Source organism: Dermochelys coriacea, chromosome 10, assembly GCF_009764565.3.
Source record: "Dermochelys coriacea isolate rDerCor1 chromosome 10, rDerCor1.pri.v4, whole genome shotgun sequence".
NCBI lineage: Eukaryota > Metazoa > Chordata > Testudines > Dermochelyidae > Dermochelys > Dermochelys coriacea.
In genome coordinates, this window is record NC_050077.1 from 67,140,752 (window position 1) to 67,159,605 (window position 18,854).

The window sequence follows — 18,854 nt, forward strand, 5'->3', positions numbered from 1 at the left end:
CCTGCTCCGTGCACTGGCCCTGGCGTGCAGAGCCGGAGGGGGGGGGGGCAGCCCCGAGCGCGCTCCGTGCGCTCGCCGGGCCAGCCCGCGGTGGGTGCGCAGGGGCTCGGCGGGCGACGGGAAGGAGTTTGAAATTCGCTCCCTCGCGCGGGGCCGCCTGGCTCCGGCCGTGCCGCAGCAGATTGGCCCTCGCCGGCTCATTTGCATTGACGCCAGTAAAGGCTGGAGGTCACCGCTCGCGGGTGCTTGTATTGGCTCCGCCGCGCCGCCGCCGCTGTCAAACACGGGGGCAGAATTGCAAGGGGAAGCCTCGCAAGCGGGCGGCTTTGGAGGGCGGGGAGCGAGGGATTGCTGCTGAGAAGCATCATTAAGAACAGTATCCCCAGGCCCGGAGCGAGGAAAGGAGACGCCGAGGAGAGGCATTCCTCCTGCCCAGCCTCAGCTGCAGGGAGAGCAAATGCCTGGGGATTAAACCTCTCGCCATTTTAATGCATACCATGGAGATGGGACTCTAGGATCTTTTTTTTTTTTTTAATGTGTGTGTGCAACGTTTTGCATCTTTTCTGTGACCACAAAACATGGAGGAGGCCCTTTGATGCCTCCGCCAGCTGAGCCGGCTCCTCCTCTGGGTCTCAGCAGCCCCCCTCCGAGTTATGCAGTATTTTTGTTAGGGTGGCTCTTCTTCTTGCCCGACTCAACCTCTGAGCTTGCTTCCCCCCTGCCTCCCACCCAGCCGCCCCTTGCCAGGCGGCGGCGGCGGCGGCGGCTGCTGGGCTGGTGCAGTGCAGCCGGCAGCTGGGGCTGGCTCGCCCCGCGGCGGGAGCGGTGCCCGCGGCATGGAATGTTCTGCTGGATAGAGCCCCCCTGTTTCCGAAGGGGGGAATCTTCCTTCCGAAGCCCTTGCCAAGAGGAGGCTAGCCTGTGAATGTCCATAGCCAGCCTGCGCGGCGGCGGCTGCTGGGAAGGAGGAGGACGGAGAGGAACATGAATCGGACGGGAGCGTGATCGAGGAGCACACGCTAGCTCGGGAGGGGAGGGGGGGTTTGATTTTCCCCCCCCCTCCAACAAAAAAAAAAAAAAAGAGAGAGAGAGATTGAGGCCAGGCAACTAACAGGATCGGTTCTTGATCTTGGTGAGCGGGATAAATCGATACGCAGCGCCCGGTGGGGGCTGTGGGAGACAAGGTGTGTGGGGGGGGGAGAATTCCCCCCCTCCCGCCTCCCAAGGTTAATTTGTAACACTCTGCAAACCCGAGTGGAAAATAGCCGCTTCTGTGGGCTAGTGCTGAGAGGGAAATGTGCCAATGTTCAGGGCTCTGAGCGCTTAGTCCAAGGAGACGCTGGTGTGGCTGCCCTCCCCCCCCCCCCCATCCCGGTCCCTTTCCCCGGGCTGACAGAAATCCTACCGCGATTTTGAGATGGCTTCGTCTGAGAGAGAGAGAGAACCGGTGAAAGCATGAACTCGACCAGTTCTTGAACCCCCTCCCCGCCCCGCTGCTGAGCTTGAGCTCCAAGGAGCCCTGTTTCCTGGAGGAGGAAGAGAACACACGTTTCTGGGGGTGTAGAAAGGACCGATGACAATGCTCCCGAGCGTGGCAGAGAAGCAGGAAGGAGAGTCAACCTGTTAACAAACAAACAAAATTTTAATAATAATAATCAAAGGGAAGAGACCCACTGGAAGGGAAAAAAGAAATTAGAAAACGTCCCAAAGTGGTCACAAAGCATGGGCTGTGCTCCAAGCATCCACATCTCTGACAGCAGGGTGGTTTATCACAGTAGTAAAGAGTCCGAGGAGTCCAATTCCCCTCACCAGACCAACACAACCATGTCTCAGCAACAGCAAGGCAACTCCGTCCCGGGATTATTCATTAAATCCTCCAACACATCCACTTATAAGGTGAGGACTAATTCCTCTAAGAAAGACAAGAGGGAGAACAGCCAGAGCATGGAGTCAGACACCCAGACCAGCAGATCCAGCTTGAAGGTAAAAAGAGTGCTAAACATATTAGCACTATTTCTCTCAGCACAGAAGTTGTCTCCAGTGATTTGACCCAAGGAGGCTATCTGAGTAATAGATTGTTGGAAAGCTTTAATGGCTTGAGCAATTAGTTTATAAACTAATCGGTCTCATGAAACTACTTGGTCGATGTTCCCAAACCTGTTTCTTCATTCCACAGGAAGAGTTTTTGGTATAGTGGAAAAGGAGAGCTGTTTAAATGTCCTTGTCAATCATTAGAGCAGGGCAAGCAGATAGGCCCTGTGCATTCAGCAGCAGAGATATCGATGGTGGGACACGGCTTGTGTGAGCCTGCACTGCAACTAACATGTATTTATTTACATCTGTTGTTATTGACTTATCAGATATTGCTATTTGTGCTTGTCCTTTGGGGCGCAAAATACCCATGCCATATAAAACTATCTGGTAGATGGGCTGGTCACTTTAAACCCTTTCTTCCCATCAGAAAGCTGGAACAAGAGTGACAGGAATTTTTGGATAGGGTTCTGATTTACATTAACCACTTGTTGACTTTGCTTGCTTTTCTAGACAAGATATTTTGTAGAGTATTAGTGTGTGTGTATACTTACATATGGCATAATGCCAGTGTGCCTCGTAGAAAGACATATACTGAAAAAATTAAAAAAACTGTGATTTTTAAAAAAGGTAAAATAAGTTAGGAGAACTGAAGAATTGCATTTATGTTTACTTTCTGTGAGTGGCTTATATTTGTTAAGTTGCTAATATAGTTTTTGGGGTCGAATGTTTTCTCTGTTTTTTTGCAGCATTCTGCATTTTGTAGAAATAAATAATTACAAATGAAAAGACAAGTCATGGGATGCACAGGAGCTATTATATAACATGGCTGATCCCTGGCTTACGGTGATATTGGTTAGGAGATACACATGCAGTAAATCTAAGATATGACATACAGGAAGGAACTAACAAAAGGTCACAACATTTTGCAGCTTGCAATACCTATAATCATTTGTACAGTTTTCTGAACCTTTTACAATCTTTATTAAGAATGTGTCTAAGTTATTGATTGTGAACTACAGCAAATTGTTTCTGTGATGCGAGTGATTCTCTTAAATTGCTTTCCCCCAAATATAGCAATGTCACTTCATAGAGCTGAAAAAATGTGGGATGCAAGAAGAAACTATATAGGTAATAGGATGAATAACTAAAGCAATTATATGCCAAATTAACATTTTTATTTGTGTTATAAATAAGACACAAGAAACTGAGCTATAAGGCTGCATACACACCAAGGCATGCTGGTGAAATCATGGTAACCACAGTAAAGAAATACAGGTTATTTATGTTGTCATCAGAACTCTGAGATTTGTTTGTGTAGCTTTTTTTTTCTCTGATTTTTAAGTATATGCTTGAAGGATCTCACAGCATTTTAAACAAGAAAATCATATAATATTCACATTAAAGATGCATTAGTCTTCTGTGTGTTTACTCTGTTAAATAATACCTATTGTTAGAGAATGCAGGGAAGAAGAAAACAGATTTATTTTTGTGAATACATTGCTCGTTAGTGGGACTGGGACATCTGAGGTAACTCAGCTAGACATGCAGTTGATCTTAGTCACATTCATACTCTAATCTTGTTGATAATTGTATAGGCTTTTCTCACAAAAAGTCGTATTTCATAGCTGTGATGGTAGGTTCCCTCTGACAACACTGCAGCAAAATGATTGTTTTTCCTAAATGGGAGTGGGTTTTTTGCAAGATCAATTTAATACTAAATGTGATTTCACCTCCATGGCTTTTTTTTGTTTAAAATCCTGTGCTATCCTTCAGATATGTAAAACAGCATAGAACTGTTCTTTCTCTGCTGTTTATTAGCCTGTATGTTATCACATTTACTATCCTTGCTATGTTAGTTTACAACTATATTGTCACTGAAATTGTATTGTGTATGAAAGTGAATTGTACTATTGCCGTGTCACCTACTCTCAGTGATACAGTAAAGTTATTTTACAAAGAAAGGGAGCACAGGAAAATTGAGACTAAGGGTCTCAGTCCTGCTTCTGTTTGGGAGTAGGGTTTGGTGCAAGATCATACAATTATACAGCTTTGAAGTTAGTAGCACTCTGACTTGAGGAGGAACTGTGGGAATGAGCATGGTACCACAAACCATTAAACATTTGCTAAGGGCTGAGAACTTTCTCTGAAGTGCTTGGACACCTTCAGTGGCACTCAGCACTGTGCAGAAGATGGTCAGCATCTCTTGAGCTTGAGCCAATGATTATCATGTGATACTGTAGTTGGAACACCTCTCATTTGTGTGTATAGCAAAGTTACCTGCCTGAGTGACATTTTTTCTCTGTCTCACAGCAATATTCACACCTGGGCCAAACTCTCCTCTGTTACATATGGAAGTCAGGAAATCACAGTTATACATAAGAACAAAATTTGGCCCACAGTGTGTGCATCATCTGTTTTCACTAGCGTTTGTAAAAACGTTTATGATGATGTAATCCCCTTCCTTGGATCAGTATGTTGGTTATAATACATATATGGTTGTGGTGATATCCATGTAATAAGCCAAGAAATCGTATCATAAATAGCATTTGGTGGCTTCACCTGTCCCCATCTAACACTGCTAATCTCTGAGCAGCTTCAAATAAATGTCACATCTTTGGGGGGGAAAAAAAAAAGAACCTGCCACAAAAAACCTGCCTTTTTGCCCCCCCAAATATAGAATTTTCAATCCAAAATTATATTGGTCTGTGGGCAGGCTCTGCAATACTTAGCCCTAGAACAGTGACAAGTTTAAGGTCTGATTATCATACAACCCATCCAACCTAGCAAATGGAGCTTTATAGAGTACTGTTGGAAAGCACAGATTCACAGGGTACCAATGGGATAGCACTTGCTTTTTAGCCCCAAAAGGTCCCAAGATCTTGAACTTTAAGGCTGTGATACTTATATGTACATTTTAAATATACCAACTGTATATTTTCTCTCTCTCAGAAGTTTATATAATTGGACTCATGGTACTAAAATACCTGGCTTTACAGAAAGGAGGATTTTTTAAAAATCCTCTTACGTTTTTAAAAAAAAAAACCCTCTCTAAAACATTGTTAATATATTTGCTCAGTTAAAAATGTGGCATAAGCAGAGCAAATGTTGATATGGTGTAAATGTTTAATTGCACTTGTGTAGAATGACTTGCATAGCTTGCTCATGGCATTGCTGTTTGTGAGCAATATGCTGTCCCAACATCATGTCAACGAACCCTTGTACTTCACCATGCTCTCATGCATTCACTCTGTATTTCATGCCGCAGTTAATTTACTTGTGTAATATTTTCTTTTTCTTGTATGACTCTTGACAAGATGTATTTTCAACAATATACACACGCCAAGGGGTGTGTTTGGGGAATGGCCAGTAAACCAAAGGTTCTGGCATTTTAAGGTAGAAGCAGATCACTTTGTAAAAGGCTGTTTGATTTATCTGCTGGTTGGAGACCAGCAGATGAAATCGAAGGCATTTAAAAACAGTAAGCATTCTTAGTTCAAAACCTGTTGAACTGTCCTTTCCTGAGTAGTTTAACAAACATGAAATAACATCTATAATAGTCCATTAATTAATGGCTCTGTAATTCTACAATGTACACTGACTTTCTCATTTAATCAGATATAATCTATACGTATTTAATCGGACATGATCGAGGCTACCATGCTCTCCTGCTCCTGCCCTACTTGGGCTGGGCATTCCCTCCCCTGGGAACACATGGTGGGCTCTCCCTCTCTTTGAAACTCCCACATGTAGTGTCCCCACTCCCACTGACTCCATCCAGCTCTCTTCTGATTCCTCTTTGCTCCTTCCAAAGCCAGTTCTCAATCATTCCCATGACAACCCTCCCCACTGTCATTTCCCTCCCACTTTCACTGACATCAGCCCTCCTGTATAGAGATCCTTGCTCCCACTGAGATGACCCTTCCCACGCTGAGACACTCTAACCTTTCTCACTCCCTGCGGCTGCCAGGCTCTCAGGCTGCCTTTTAATTCTGTTGTTGCAAAGGACAAACCCTTTCTTTGCCCGTGGACTGTGGATTCCTTTTGAGTTGATATGAAGCAAACTTAAATAACTAGGCCTTTTGATGCGATGAGAGGTGTGTTCAATTTTACTTCAGCCTTGCATGCTGACATGGAAGTGGGGTTTTGTTTTGTTTTTTGATCGATATGATTTAATTTGATTTTGGATTGAATAGAAGGTGGAAGAGCATCAATTCAAAGAGCAGTCCTGAGACCACTCTCAATGTATAAATTCCTCTGCTGGGAGCATATCATGATTTTTTTAAATCATTCAGACTAGCCATAGGAGTTTGACATAGAATAGGAACATACAAGAATTGTATCTCTGAACTTCAGTGCAGCTTCTTGTGTGGCGGAGGCAAGCAGGATTTGGCCCAGAATGTTTGGAGTGGATAATGTTAATTCCATAATGACTCTCTTCAGCTTATACCTTATAGACAGAAGTGAAACACACTTTTCTCTGTGCCTTCTGCAGCCATGTCCCTCATCCTCTCTGGCTGGAACTTCCTGTGTGTCAGTCTCCTGCCGGTTTCAGGCTCTGTGGCAAGTTTCTTAGCTCTTTCTCTCCTTACACCTGTGTGTGTTGATGTGGAAAGTGTTGAAAATAAACATTTATTTCCATTCTCTTTGCAGTATGTCATTTTGCTTAACATACGGTGCCTGTTGTTTTCTTAAAATCTTAGTTAACAGAGGGATGTGTAAACATATTTGGATAAATCTACAGTGAGAAACATCCTAGTGATACAATACACTTGCTCACATTTGTTTAACCTTCCCCCAAACCCCCAATTCATCAGTAAGTTAATTATATAGTATCTTTCCCTCGCCCGCCCTCCCTCCCCAGTATTGTATGGTATGAAATTATAGTTCAAGGCACCAGTCTCCTAAGTATTTAAGTCAAAGTTCAGTTTTTAAAATTTGAAGTGATAAGCACAAGTAGTAAATAACAATCATTGCTGTGAAACAGTCACACCAGATGTAGATACTTGCTCCTGGATCATGTTCAATGACATCATTATTTCACACTCTAAATAAGAAAAAGCTTACAAACAATATGACTATGAAGGGCATATTGTTTCCAGCTTTTTATGTAACCAAATATTTTTTTAAATGTTGCTCATAGCTCATTTAAAGCTATTCTATTTAGAAAACATTTTACTTTCATATATTGCTTATGTTTTTAATAGCCATTCTTGTTCAAGTAATTATCCATATTCAGAAAACCAAGTCAGAACCTTACAGCATTACTGACTGCAGTTTTTATAATATTCTGAACAGGAGTATAATAATAATAATACTTTACACTTCTAAAGTATTGTGCAGCCCAGGGCAGGGAGGAGAAGGGGCTGTGTTAGTCTTCAGTGCTAAGGACTATTTACCAGAGTAAGGGCTGTATAATTGGCCCCATTAACAATAATAATTAAGTGCCTGGATTGGCACTTTTCGTGGGCTCAAAAATCCCACTGACTTCAAAATTGGCCCTCAGGTAGGAAATAAACATAATGGATAGAGAAACACAAAGCCCTTATTTGCATCTAAAGAATAATGGAAGAAACCTAAAGCAAATATGATAGATGAGCAGATTGATTTCTAAACAGAATTATTTCAACAGAAATTTTTCATAAGGCATCAGTTTGTCATCTGTCCCTCCCACCCCATTCCCGATTTTTTTGAAGATTATCTAGTACTATGTACCTAATAGAGTCAAATTGTAAACATATTTGCTAAATATAAGTGGAGTTAAAATGTTGATAGTAAAGTTTAGAAGAGTCTTCATTAAATGTGATTTCTTGTTATCTGTCTAATTTTGAATTTTCTGTATGAATTGCATCCAGTGCTTTATAGGCCAAATTCATCCATAACTTTAATGGAGTTTGACCAAGGATTAATTTGCCTCTATGACATTCTGTATGCAACTATCTTTGGTGTAAAATAATTAGATATCATGGTTTAACCATAACTGAAACTGGTAAGGGTGGCAAGATGCATACTGAATTTTTAAATATGTATTCTAAATAGTCTGACCACTCAACAAGAAAGGCTGTAATTTTTTTTTCTAAAGGCACCCAAGGAAGTTATACACCCAGATCCCCTTGACTTTCAGTGAGATCTTGGCACCTAACCTCCTTAGGGTCCTTTTGAAAATGCCCGCCTGAAAGCATGGTGATGTTCATAGGGACATTACAGAAGGGGACGAAATTAAACAGTGAAGTCTCTGATGTCTGCATTCTTCTAGCTCATCCCCTTCTGCTATGAGCTGAACTGTTGACCCTGAATCAAACTCCCAGGCCCTTTTCTCCTTTTCCTTGTAAAATCTGTAAATATGTCACTTAACATTCCATAAAAGTTTAGTGTTTTATAAACCAGTAGTTGCAGCTTCCACATGTACGTATGCCTTTCCAGAGAAAGGAAAAGTGTTAGTGACTTTTTTAATTCATTGAAATTGCATCATGCTCACTACTCTCCTGTTTCAGTGTGGTTTACAAATTAATTGGAAATTCTTCTTTTTAAATAATGTTTTTAATATTGTATGTCTGTGTATTGGCACCTTTTCAAAATCTAAAGACTGACAATGTGATGAGCTGCCCTTAACAAAGCAAAATATTTTGGAACAAATTGTTGTAGGATTATCAAGATTTAAAGGCAGTATTTGGGATAAAATGATGTTGCCAATTTAAAAAACAATAATAACAGAACCCCTGATCTTCCATGTATGGCCCCAAGAGATGCACTGGAGGATCTCAATGTTGGACTGGGCCCAGAGGAAATATTAATTTGTTTTAATTACATTGGGCCAATTTTTATTCATTAGCTGCTACATCTTAAAGACCCTTTGTGGAGTTTTAGCTACCCAGCTCCTATTGGGCCTGATCCCACCAAAGCCAATGAGAGTTCTGTAACTGATGTCAGTAGGATCAGGATAGGGCCCACGAATTTTAATGGATGTCATTTGGCTATTAGACCCTGAATTTGGATTTTGGTTTCTTCTGTACATGTGACACCTTAAAGATGAACTGCAAACGATTCTTGTCCCCTAAATTGGATTTGTGCCCTTTTTCATGTGTGAGAATTTGCTTGGTTTTTTCTTTAGCAATATCAGGAAGATAAAATTTGCTTTCTTTTCCCCTACTTTTATTGAAGGAACTCCTGGGTGTTTTGGACCATGACTTGTTTCCTTTCATATTTTAGTGGAAGGGTAGAGGGTACTGAATCTCTAACAAAATTTTTTTTCTTCAAAATGTCAGTGATCAAAATTAAATATGTGTTAACAAAAATAAATGAAATTATTATTTAAACGCTCTGAGTAAAAGTCTTTTCCCCATTCCAACTTTCACTTTCAGCTGTTGAGGGCCTATTTTCGCTTTTCCAGATGGCCTGTATTGCTGGAGGACCTGATACTTTGAAGTGCTAAGCATTTCCTGTTAGCTGCAGAGCATTCTCAACTCCTGTTCACATAGTGAGAAGTGAGGACAAAAGCAGTGTTAATATTAGCTCTTACATGAGGAGCCTGACTATAGTGTCCCCACACCACCCCAGCACCTGGGGCAAAAAATCTGCTAGGGTAGTGTGGCAGCATATGAGTTAATAAGCCTTCTGGTCCCAGGTCCTGCCCTCCCTACCTGGAGAAGTGTAAACTTCAGAGTTTATGGAGGTATGGGGAACAGTCTGAAAGCCTACACCCTGCCTGGGTGCTCCTCTTCCCATGTGTACATGTGCATCAGAGGCAGCTTAATTTGACCCCTAAAAAGGAGAGTGACACTTTTGCTGGCTTAATAACAATCATCCAATTGTTCAGATGTATATTTCATTCCTGTATGACTTTATCAGTTGTACATTTCAAATACGTTGTTTGTTTGTTTGTTGGTATTTTGAGTTATATATAAATGGATAACTTTAAGCTGCTTTGATTTAAGTTGAGTTTTATTGTCTGTCCTTTGGTTAATAAGGAGGGGAATTCACTCTTTTAGTACAAACAAAATAACTTTAAAATTTAAAGTGACAATTTTCTGGAAAACGTTTGCATTTTATGTACTTGGAAAGTTCAAATGTTTTGAAGTAACAAATATATTTCTTTATACATTAAACATTTTATAAATTGGAATGAACTGATTTCTGATAGGGGGTCAGGGAGAGGAGGAGCAAGGCAGCCTTGAAATCACTTCATTGTTTGTTAGAGTTCCCAGTTTCCTAAATAAATTTATACAAAGAAAACACAGAATCACTGGGCAAATATAAAAGAATGACATCCTCTACTTCCCATTGTTTTTAACTTTTGAGTTAGCAGTGACCTTTAACTCCCTACTGGGGCAGTGGAAACTTTGAGGCCCTATTTTACTTGCCACTAGAAGACAATGTATTTTTAATGTTGCATATTTGCCATAACTTTCTATCTTTAACTTTGGGCTGTATCATGCTTAATAAAATTCCATCAGAGAAATAGACTTAAAAAGGACATTGCAACATAAACCTAGTTTTTAAGAATTTTATTTGGGAAAAGCTATGCTTTTGCTTTGTTTTTAAAAAGCAAAACAAAAGAACTCCAATTTGCCTTGGATATCATCTTTCCTATATTAAGAAGCAGATAGGAAAGTTGCCTCATCATTGAGAACACAGTTTTTACATGTACCAAATACCAGATACTCTCCTTTTCTGACACTTCTCAGCAGTAGCACAGAATTTCCAAATGTATGGCTTTAGTTTCAAGTTTCTAAATCAGGGTGGGCAAACTTTTTGGCCTGAGGGCTACACCTGGGTATGGAAATTGTATGGCAGGCCATGAATGCTCACAAAATTGGGGGTGGGGTGCAGGAGGGGGTGTGGGCTCTGGCTGGGGGTGCGGGCTCTGAGGTTGAGTCAGAAATGAGGAGTTCAGAGTATAGGAGGGGGATCCAGGCCGGGGGGGGGTGAGGTCTCTGGGGTGCAGGCTCTGGGCTCCAGGCTGGGACTGAGCAGTTCGGAGGGCGGGAGGCGGATCAGGGCTGGGGCAGAGGGTTGGGGCACGGCGGGAGGTGAGGGCTCTGGCTGGGAGTGTGGGCTCTGGGGTGGGCCAGAAATGAGGAGTTCAGGGTGTGGGAGGGGTCTCCAGGACGGGGCATGGGGTTGGGGTGCGGTGGGAGAGTTGGGGACTCCGGCTGGGGGTGCAGGCTCTGGGGTGGGGCTGGGGATGAGGGGTTCAGAGGGCGGGATGGGGATCAGGGCTGGGGCAGGGGGTTGGGACACAGGAGGGGCTAAGCGGTGTAGGCTCCGGGTGGCGCTTACCTCAAGCACCTCCCAGAAGCATCAGCATGTTCCCGCTCTGGCTCCTACGCAGAGGCTTGGCCAGGTGGCTCTGCACGCTGCCCTGTCTGCATGTGCGGCCCCTGCGGCTCCCATTGGCTGCAGTTCCCAGCCAATGGGAGCTGTGGGGGCAGCGTGCGCGGAGCCCTCTGGCTGCCTCTAAATATAGGAGCCGGAGGTGGGACATGCCGCTGCTTCCAGGAGTTGTGTGGAGCAACACAGAATGGCCCCCGACCTCAGGGGCGACAAGTTGTATGGGCCTGTAGTGCCTGAGCTCCAGCAATATCCAGGGCCCTGGGGCCCGGCTCCACCAATGTTTGGGGCCGGGTCTCTCAGCCAGCCCCACCTGCCACCCCCACGCATCTCCCCTCAGTGTCCCCTGGCCCCCACTTGCTGCCCCCTGCGCACCTTCCCTGGCCCCGGAGTATCCCTGCCTCTCCCCTGCAGCTCCACTCCGCTCTACTGGCTCCCAGCATCAACTGCTGCCACAAGGTCTAGTGTTCCCCATACACTAGTGGCAGGGCAGGCTGCCCTTACTCTGCCCTTCCCCCTCAGACCCTTTCATTTTCCAGTAGGACCCTCCACCAGCGCAGGGGGCCCCCCCATCCACAGTCACCACTCCTGCTCCATACTGGGCAAGGGGTAGCCTCACCCCCCGTGAGGCTACTATGAGGGGCAGCAGCAGGGGAGGAGGCGCACATGTGATGGCAGCCCCCCTTCCACCCAGCACCCACCACAGGGGAGGTGAGGGGCCTTCCTGGACCTGAGAGGAGCCCTAGGAGCATGTGCAGTGACAGTGGTGCGGGTTTCAGAGTAGCAGCTGTGTTAGTCTGTATTCGCAAAAAGAAAAGGAGTACTTGTGGCACCTTAGAGACTAACAAATTTATTTGAGCATAAGCTTTCATGAGCTACAGCTCACTTCATCGGATGCATTTGGTGGTGCGGGGTGAGTGTGCTTCTGGGGGAAAGAAGGCGCCCCCTCCCCCAGAGCTCAATGCTGCCGGTGGGGAGAGGACTGGGGGGAGTCCTCCTTTCTGGCCCCAGCCCTGGGTCAACCTGCCTGCACCCCAGAGCCTGCACCCCCAACCAGAGCCTTACCCCCCCCCACTGTTTACAGTAGAAGCCCATGGAAGTCACTGAGTTGTCTGGGTGTAGCTGAGGGCAGAACTTGGTCTGCTGTGTTTGTATTTTGATGTTATATATGTTGTAGGAATTACATGTTGTTAATAGTGCAAAATGCTACATTTGTGTACTTATGTTGATAAAGACGAATCTGAAGACAAAATATATTAGTCTTACAGGAGGAGTAGAATTGAGGGGGAATGTGTATTTTCATACTATTATATTATACTAGCAAAGGTATTAATCTAAGCAGTAGGTATATAAGAATGGATACATTGTTGTGACTTCATGTCATAGGTTACATCCAAGAATTTATTGCAAATCCAGAGAAAATTGCCTTTAAAAGGCAAACTATTACTTCCTAATAGACTAGAGGAATTTTACCTCTGGATGTTCAGATATTCATAATCCTCAAGCTATACCTGTTTTTATTATTTGTCAAACAGTGTGTTACATTGCCCAGTGGTTTGTGATCATATAAAAGACCATATTGTAACTCAGTCATTGTGGGGAGCGAGCGTAATCTAGTTTACAGGGTTAATGTCAGGAGAGCTGGGTTTTGTTCCTGGTTCTGCCACTGACCTGTTGTGTCACCTTGGACAAGTCACTGCATAGCTCTACTCATTGCTTAATATTACTTGTGGCTGTAAATACAGGATAAGGGCATTAATCTGTTTAGGAACTGAGGATATGCCAGGCTGGATCAGACCCAGGGTCCACCTAATCCAGTATTGTGTCCCCACGTTGACCAGTACTGCCTGTTTTAGAGGAAGGTGCAGGAAATTGTATAGGTTAAAGGTTTGTTATTCCTTAATTGCTTGTCTAATTGATTTAATGTGGGCATATCAATTTAATTCTTCTTTATCACAGAGTTGAGTATAACTTTGTCTAACAATTTTGGCATATAATATAATTTTATTAATAAAGCTTCATCTCTGTCAAGACACAGTGGGGCTGCTGAACAGATATATGCAATACAAGAATAAAACAACACTGAATGGAATTTTTTTAGTGGAGGAATTGTTTACAGATAGTTGTGTTATTGCTTGCAGTAATATCGACTGCTGGGGGAGGCGTTTGGGATGTGTATATGACCCCAATTCTGCAAACACTGTTGGCAGTGGCCTAGAATAACCCGTGATAGTTTTAAAAAGAAAATTAGTGGAACAAATTTGCTACCCTAGTATTCAGTTTACAGTTAAAGAGGATCTTTATGACCCAAAGAGCTAGACACTTACTTTATGTATAAGAAATATATACTATGTATAAAGAAGCTGAGGGTAACATTGATAGTCAGGGAGTCAAAAAAGAAAAAAATTGGTGAACCTGTCAATGTAGGCTTTGCAAATTCAAAGAGCTGCTTTTAAAATGCTGCTGTTGATCTCCCATATGTCTGTTCGGGTCCAAGACAAACTAGAAATGCGTAAAATAGAGTAAGACAAGCTGCTTTCATCTTACAGTGTATGGACCTAGTCTGGCTCCCACATAAGTCATTTTCAAAACTCCCATTCACTTTAGTGGTGCAGCATTCAGGCCCCACTGAAGTCAGTGAGAATTTTATAAGTGACTATGTATTGTGACAAAGTTCCTCCTCTACCTTGGTGGGTCTTGCGCTTATTGGCAGATTTGCTTGCCTTGGAGCTTCACGGCAGCCCTCAGTTTGGCCGTTTTCTTGAACCCACAGTCCAGGTCAACTCCTCCTGTGTCTGACCAGGAGTTGGGAGGATTTGGGGGCAACCCGGGTCCGCCCTCTACTCCGGGTTCCAGCCCAGGGCCCTGTGGCACGCAGCTGTCTAGAGTGCCTCCTGGAACAGCTGTGCGACAGCTACAACTCCCTGGGCTACTTCCCCATGGCCTCCTCCCAACACCTTCTTTATCCTCACCATAGGACCTTCCTCCTGGTGTCTGATAATGCTTGTACACCTCAGTCCTCCAACAGTCCAGGTTCTCACTCTCAGCTCCGAGCGCCTCTTGCTCTCAGCTCCTTACACGCGCACCACAAACCAAAGTGAGCTCCTTCTTAAACCCAGGTACCCTGATTAGCCTGCCATAATTGATTCTAGCAGCTTCTTGATTGACTGCAGGTGTTCTAATCAACCTGTCTGTCTTAATTGTCTCCAGAAGGTTTCTGATTGGTCTGGAACCTTCCCTGTTACCTTACCCAGGGAAAAGGGACGTACTTAACCTGGGGCTAATATATCTGCCTTCTATTACTGTCCTGTAGCCATTCGGCCCAACCTTGTCACAGTATGAACTCGGATCCTGCTATCTACTTCTTATGACTGGGTAACTTTTAATTTAATTAGCGCATCACCCCCTTCCCCAATCCCCTGGTCACTGTTTTCACACAATCTCATTTTCTCTGTGGAAATGATACTCTTTCTGCAGAGTTGCAGATAATAGGCGGCCCTGCTTATCTAGCCTTCTTAGTTTTGTTATCGTATTTCTTCACCCTCCAGCTGTACTAGAAATGATGAGACTATTCTTTGCCTCTTTATGCTGTGAATCTGAAACCTGCCACTAAAACAGTCCGGTCAAATTCAGTGCTGATCAGTGGTGCAAGGAGTGTGAATCAGAGCCCCTAACCGCATAGGATCAGTGCTGTGTTTCTCCCCCCTTTCCTGATGAATTATTAGCATTTGGCCTTTGTCAAAGAATGGTACACTTTATTTTGGAGAGGCTATTTACTTTTGTATGAGCGATTTTCATTTTCATAAATATCACGGTTTGTTACAGCTTTTTGAAACCAGTGTATGTGTACTATGGAATGCTAAAGGATTAGCTTGCTGGGAACTGAGCTTTCCGTTCATAAGCCAGAAAAGAGCGTGCTGCAGCCTTCTCACAGTATACTGCTGCTGGCCTTGGCATTGACCAGCAACGACCAGCTTCTCAAGGGATAAGAAGGGATTTAGTTTTTATGGACCTTATTAATAATAATAAAAAAGAAAGAACGAACTTTTTAAAAACTGGCTGAGTGTCAAGAGAACGTCACACTCTCCATGCAGAAGAAGTTTCAAATGACTTTTGGCATTAACTGAAACTCTCTTCTCTGTTTTTGAAGTTGACCCATCCTTCTCACACCTGGCTTGGGTGGGAGAGGAAGGGCAGTGACTGCTCCTAAGGGCAGTCATGAGCTACAACATATTCTCTAGCTAGCAAATGTAAAATAGGCTTTTTCATTTTAAAAGGGTCTGTGTTTCTTTTATGTTGGCTCATAAGACTAAATGTTTATGTATTGGTTCATGATTTTTACTGAGCGCCATAAATCTGCTATCACAGTTCATGTTGACAATAGTTGAAAGTAATGGATTTTTTTACCTTTGCTTTATAAAAGCATAAAATTTAGATGTTACAGACTGAAAGCTGAAAGGAAGAAGCATTCTCTAATGGTTATAATAAGGTATGAGGAAGTATGGAAGGCTTGAGTCCTAATCCTGGATTTGCCACTCACTCACTGGATTTGCAGTCACATGATGCCAAATTTTCAAAGGCGCTCAGGACCAGACTTTCGGGTGCTCATGATTGAGGCCAGACCAGCAGCACCCACTATGACATCTACAGCTGGAATATCAAAAAAGCGCAAAACCCCGTGTGCTGATATCTGGCCATGTATTTCAGTGACTGGCATGGAGCATACACTTTTCAAAATCTGGCCCTGATCTGTGAGTCGTTGGAAAAGATATCTTTGGCACAAGACTGAGAAGTGTTGTGGGAAGTGGAATCTTTGTACACCTCCCTATCCTGGGCCAGCCAAATGACCGTTTAGCCCTGGCTGGAGGTTAGGGGAGCCTGAAGGCTAGTCCTAACTTGGTCTTGGCTGTTGTGACTTCTAGGAGCTGTTGCAGGGTTCTGTCCCTGCCCCTTTAGGGTCATGGTACACTGCCAGCCAGCTACTATGCCTCACTGGAGTTTTGGGGCACAGTCCCCTGTCCTCAGGTGATGAAGTTCATTTCACCCGCATAAATCTGAGGCAACAGGTACAGTTGCCATGACTATGGAAAGAAAATCAACATTATCACAACATGGGGCCAAGACCTGGGATTGCAGTGCAGCTCTCTCCCTCATTTACTACTATTACAGCCTTTCAGCTGCTACTCCAGCCCATAGACTTTCAGATACTACAGTGCTGGAAGGTAGGTAGATTCAATTCTCTGCTCCCCTTGCATAGACTATTAGGACTAATAGGTCAACATATAGGTGGATCTCTTCTCTGATCTACTGAACTGCTCCATCATTGCTCTCTAAGCCAACCTGTGTGGATCAAACATTGGAGACCAGTGCAGGGCTCAAGTGATGCAGAAGGGTCACATGCAGTCTGGCCCTGTGTTGACATAGGGGATGATTTTGCAGAGTAGTCTCTATTGCCCCCAGGCAAGGGAGACACCAGGAAGATCTGCATAGCAGTGTACCTTCAGTCTTAACCTTTCCTCGGCCCACCCATGCCCCAAGAACACCAGCGGTGTTGCTCCATTGCATTCAGTCCCCTTTATGCTGCAGAACCAGACCAGCTTTGTTACAGGGCTCCTTTCCAGCCAGGAAAGAGTGGCCTTAATTTATCCTAAAATGTTGAGAAACCTCCTCAGTCTCCATCTCCATATCAAGGGAGATTTATCTCAATCAGTTGTTTTTGGAAGTCTGTGTGTTTAATGATCAGGCCATCTGGCCTCTTGCTGCCTCTCCATGACTTACTTGCAGAACTTGCTCAGGAAAGCCTGATCCTTTCAGGATGTGATCCCTTAAAAACTCTTCCCCAGCTGACTTACATTACAGCTGACAGGGTCTGAGAAGTACCCTTGAAGCAGCCATGTTAGGACTCACTGTGCCGGTGACATCCCTATCAATTCAAATGCATTAAGAAGTTATGGTCTGTTTAGCAAATCTCACGAAAAAGGGGATACGTGCCCGTCTAAAAAACAAACAGCCTCTTTGGCTGCAAAGGTTCAGCCTGACAGACTCAAGACCCAGGCTTTTTTTCATTGCAAACAAACCATGCCATGTACACATGTGAAATATTATCTGAGGATCTCTAATTGTTAGACTACATTCATTTAGCCTTGCATCTCTTTGTAAGAGTTCCAGCACTCTGCAAGGTAGCTCTGTATTATTACTCACGTTTTATAGAGGGGAAAACAGGCACAGAAGGCCCAATTCACCCCAGCCCTCTTGGCTTTTTGCATTGGCTCTGCCAGAATAAAGGGGCCATAAAGCCAGCAGATCCAGCCCTCAGAAAGTCTCCCAGGTACGGGCTGCCTCCAGCAAGTCCAGAGCTAATATAAAGTCTCTAAGCTGTCTTGCACTGCGGAGTCTAGGGGGTATTTTCAGCCTAGAAGGCGTGGCTGGAGCACCATGTCTGCTATTGTGGGCTGATTCAACAGCTGCTATGGGCTGTGGCAGCCTGGGTGAAGTTAGGGAAGCATTTGCACTGAGGTCCGCTCTAGTGTAGGGATGAATTGGTCCCAGTGTTAAGGGTTTGTTTATTTTAGAGTTCTTAAACTCAGGTTCATTGATTGCCGCAACGCAGTTTGACTGTTGTAAGCACTTCTGTTGTGGTCCAAATGTTTGTAGAGTGTCCAGTATAGCAAGTACAAATGTTTGCCAGTTAGCTTGAATTAGCTAACAATTAATTTTAGTTTAAAAACCCATCCATATAATCTCAGGCTTTATCCAGGCTAAACTCTTAGGTTTGATGATAGCACATGCTAGCTAATATGTACTAATGAACGGACATGTTTTAAAGTCTAGGCAAGGCACACAGTCTTTAACATGTGCTAAAATGGTGGAATTAAAAATGGGGGGGGGAAGGGAGGCTAAGTAATTTGCACTCTGTCATACATGAATGCTTGGCAAGAAGTGTAGGGCTGGGATGGTACATTGCTGTTCTATCTGAAGCAATTTTAAGGAGCATAGATTTCCCCGTCTTGCTCCATGAAGTCTTCTCTCTGCATCTGCTGTGTGTGATGCCTCAGAACACTTCTACTTGGCTACTCAAATGCCCCCATTTGGCCCCAAGTTTATAGGTTCATAGGGAAGTTCCCTACACGGGCTACCCAAGCTCTCTCCAGGTTAGTTGGATCATTTCAGATGTCCAGATATTTTATGTAGCCCTTCACAATGTTGATTATTTTGAAATGCACATGCTACTTAACCATTTAATAACAAATAAAATTTTATTATTTTGTTAATAAAAATAACAAAGAGGCAAAATATGAGGCCACAAAACATGTCAGAATATCCAGCAAGATTTCATAAGACACTTTGTCGCCACATTTTGTCGCTATCTTTCATTGCACAGGCATTTAATTTCTGAGATCATAGATACACGGTGAACTCTGCTATGTGGCAGCTAACAGATTTGTTCATGAAATAAAGCCATGCATGTCCTGAGCATGCTTCTTTGCACAAAA

At 43.7% G+C, this 18,854-nt stretch overlaps 1 protein-coding gene across 2 annotated transcripts in view; it reads left to right on the plus strand.

Annotated features, from left to right (window-relative positions):
• Positions 1-245: 245 nt before the first annotated feature.
• PDE8A (phosphodiesterase 8A) overlaps positions 246-18,854 on the plus strand; it is a 192,534-nt gene continuing 173,925 nt past the window's right edge. The window contains exon 1 of one of the 2 annotated variants that reach the window (XM_038417810.2): positions 246-1,983. In XM_038417810.2, the coding sequence (XP_038273738.1) occupies positions 1,723-1,983 (261 nt within the window). In that variant the 5' untranslated portion in view covers positions 246-1,722. The remainder of the gene's footprint in view (positions 1,984-18,854) is intronic. The other variant, XM_043494482.1, reaches the window with a different exon arrangement.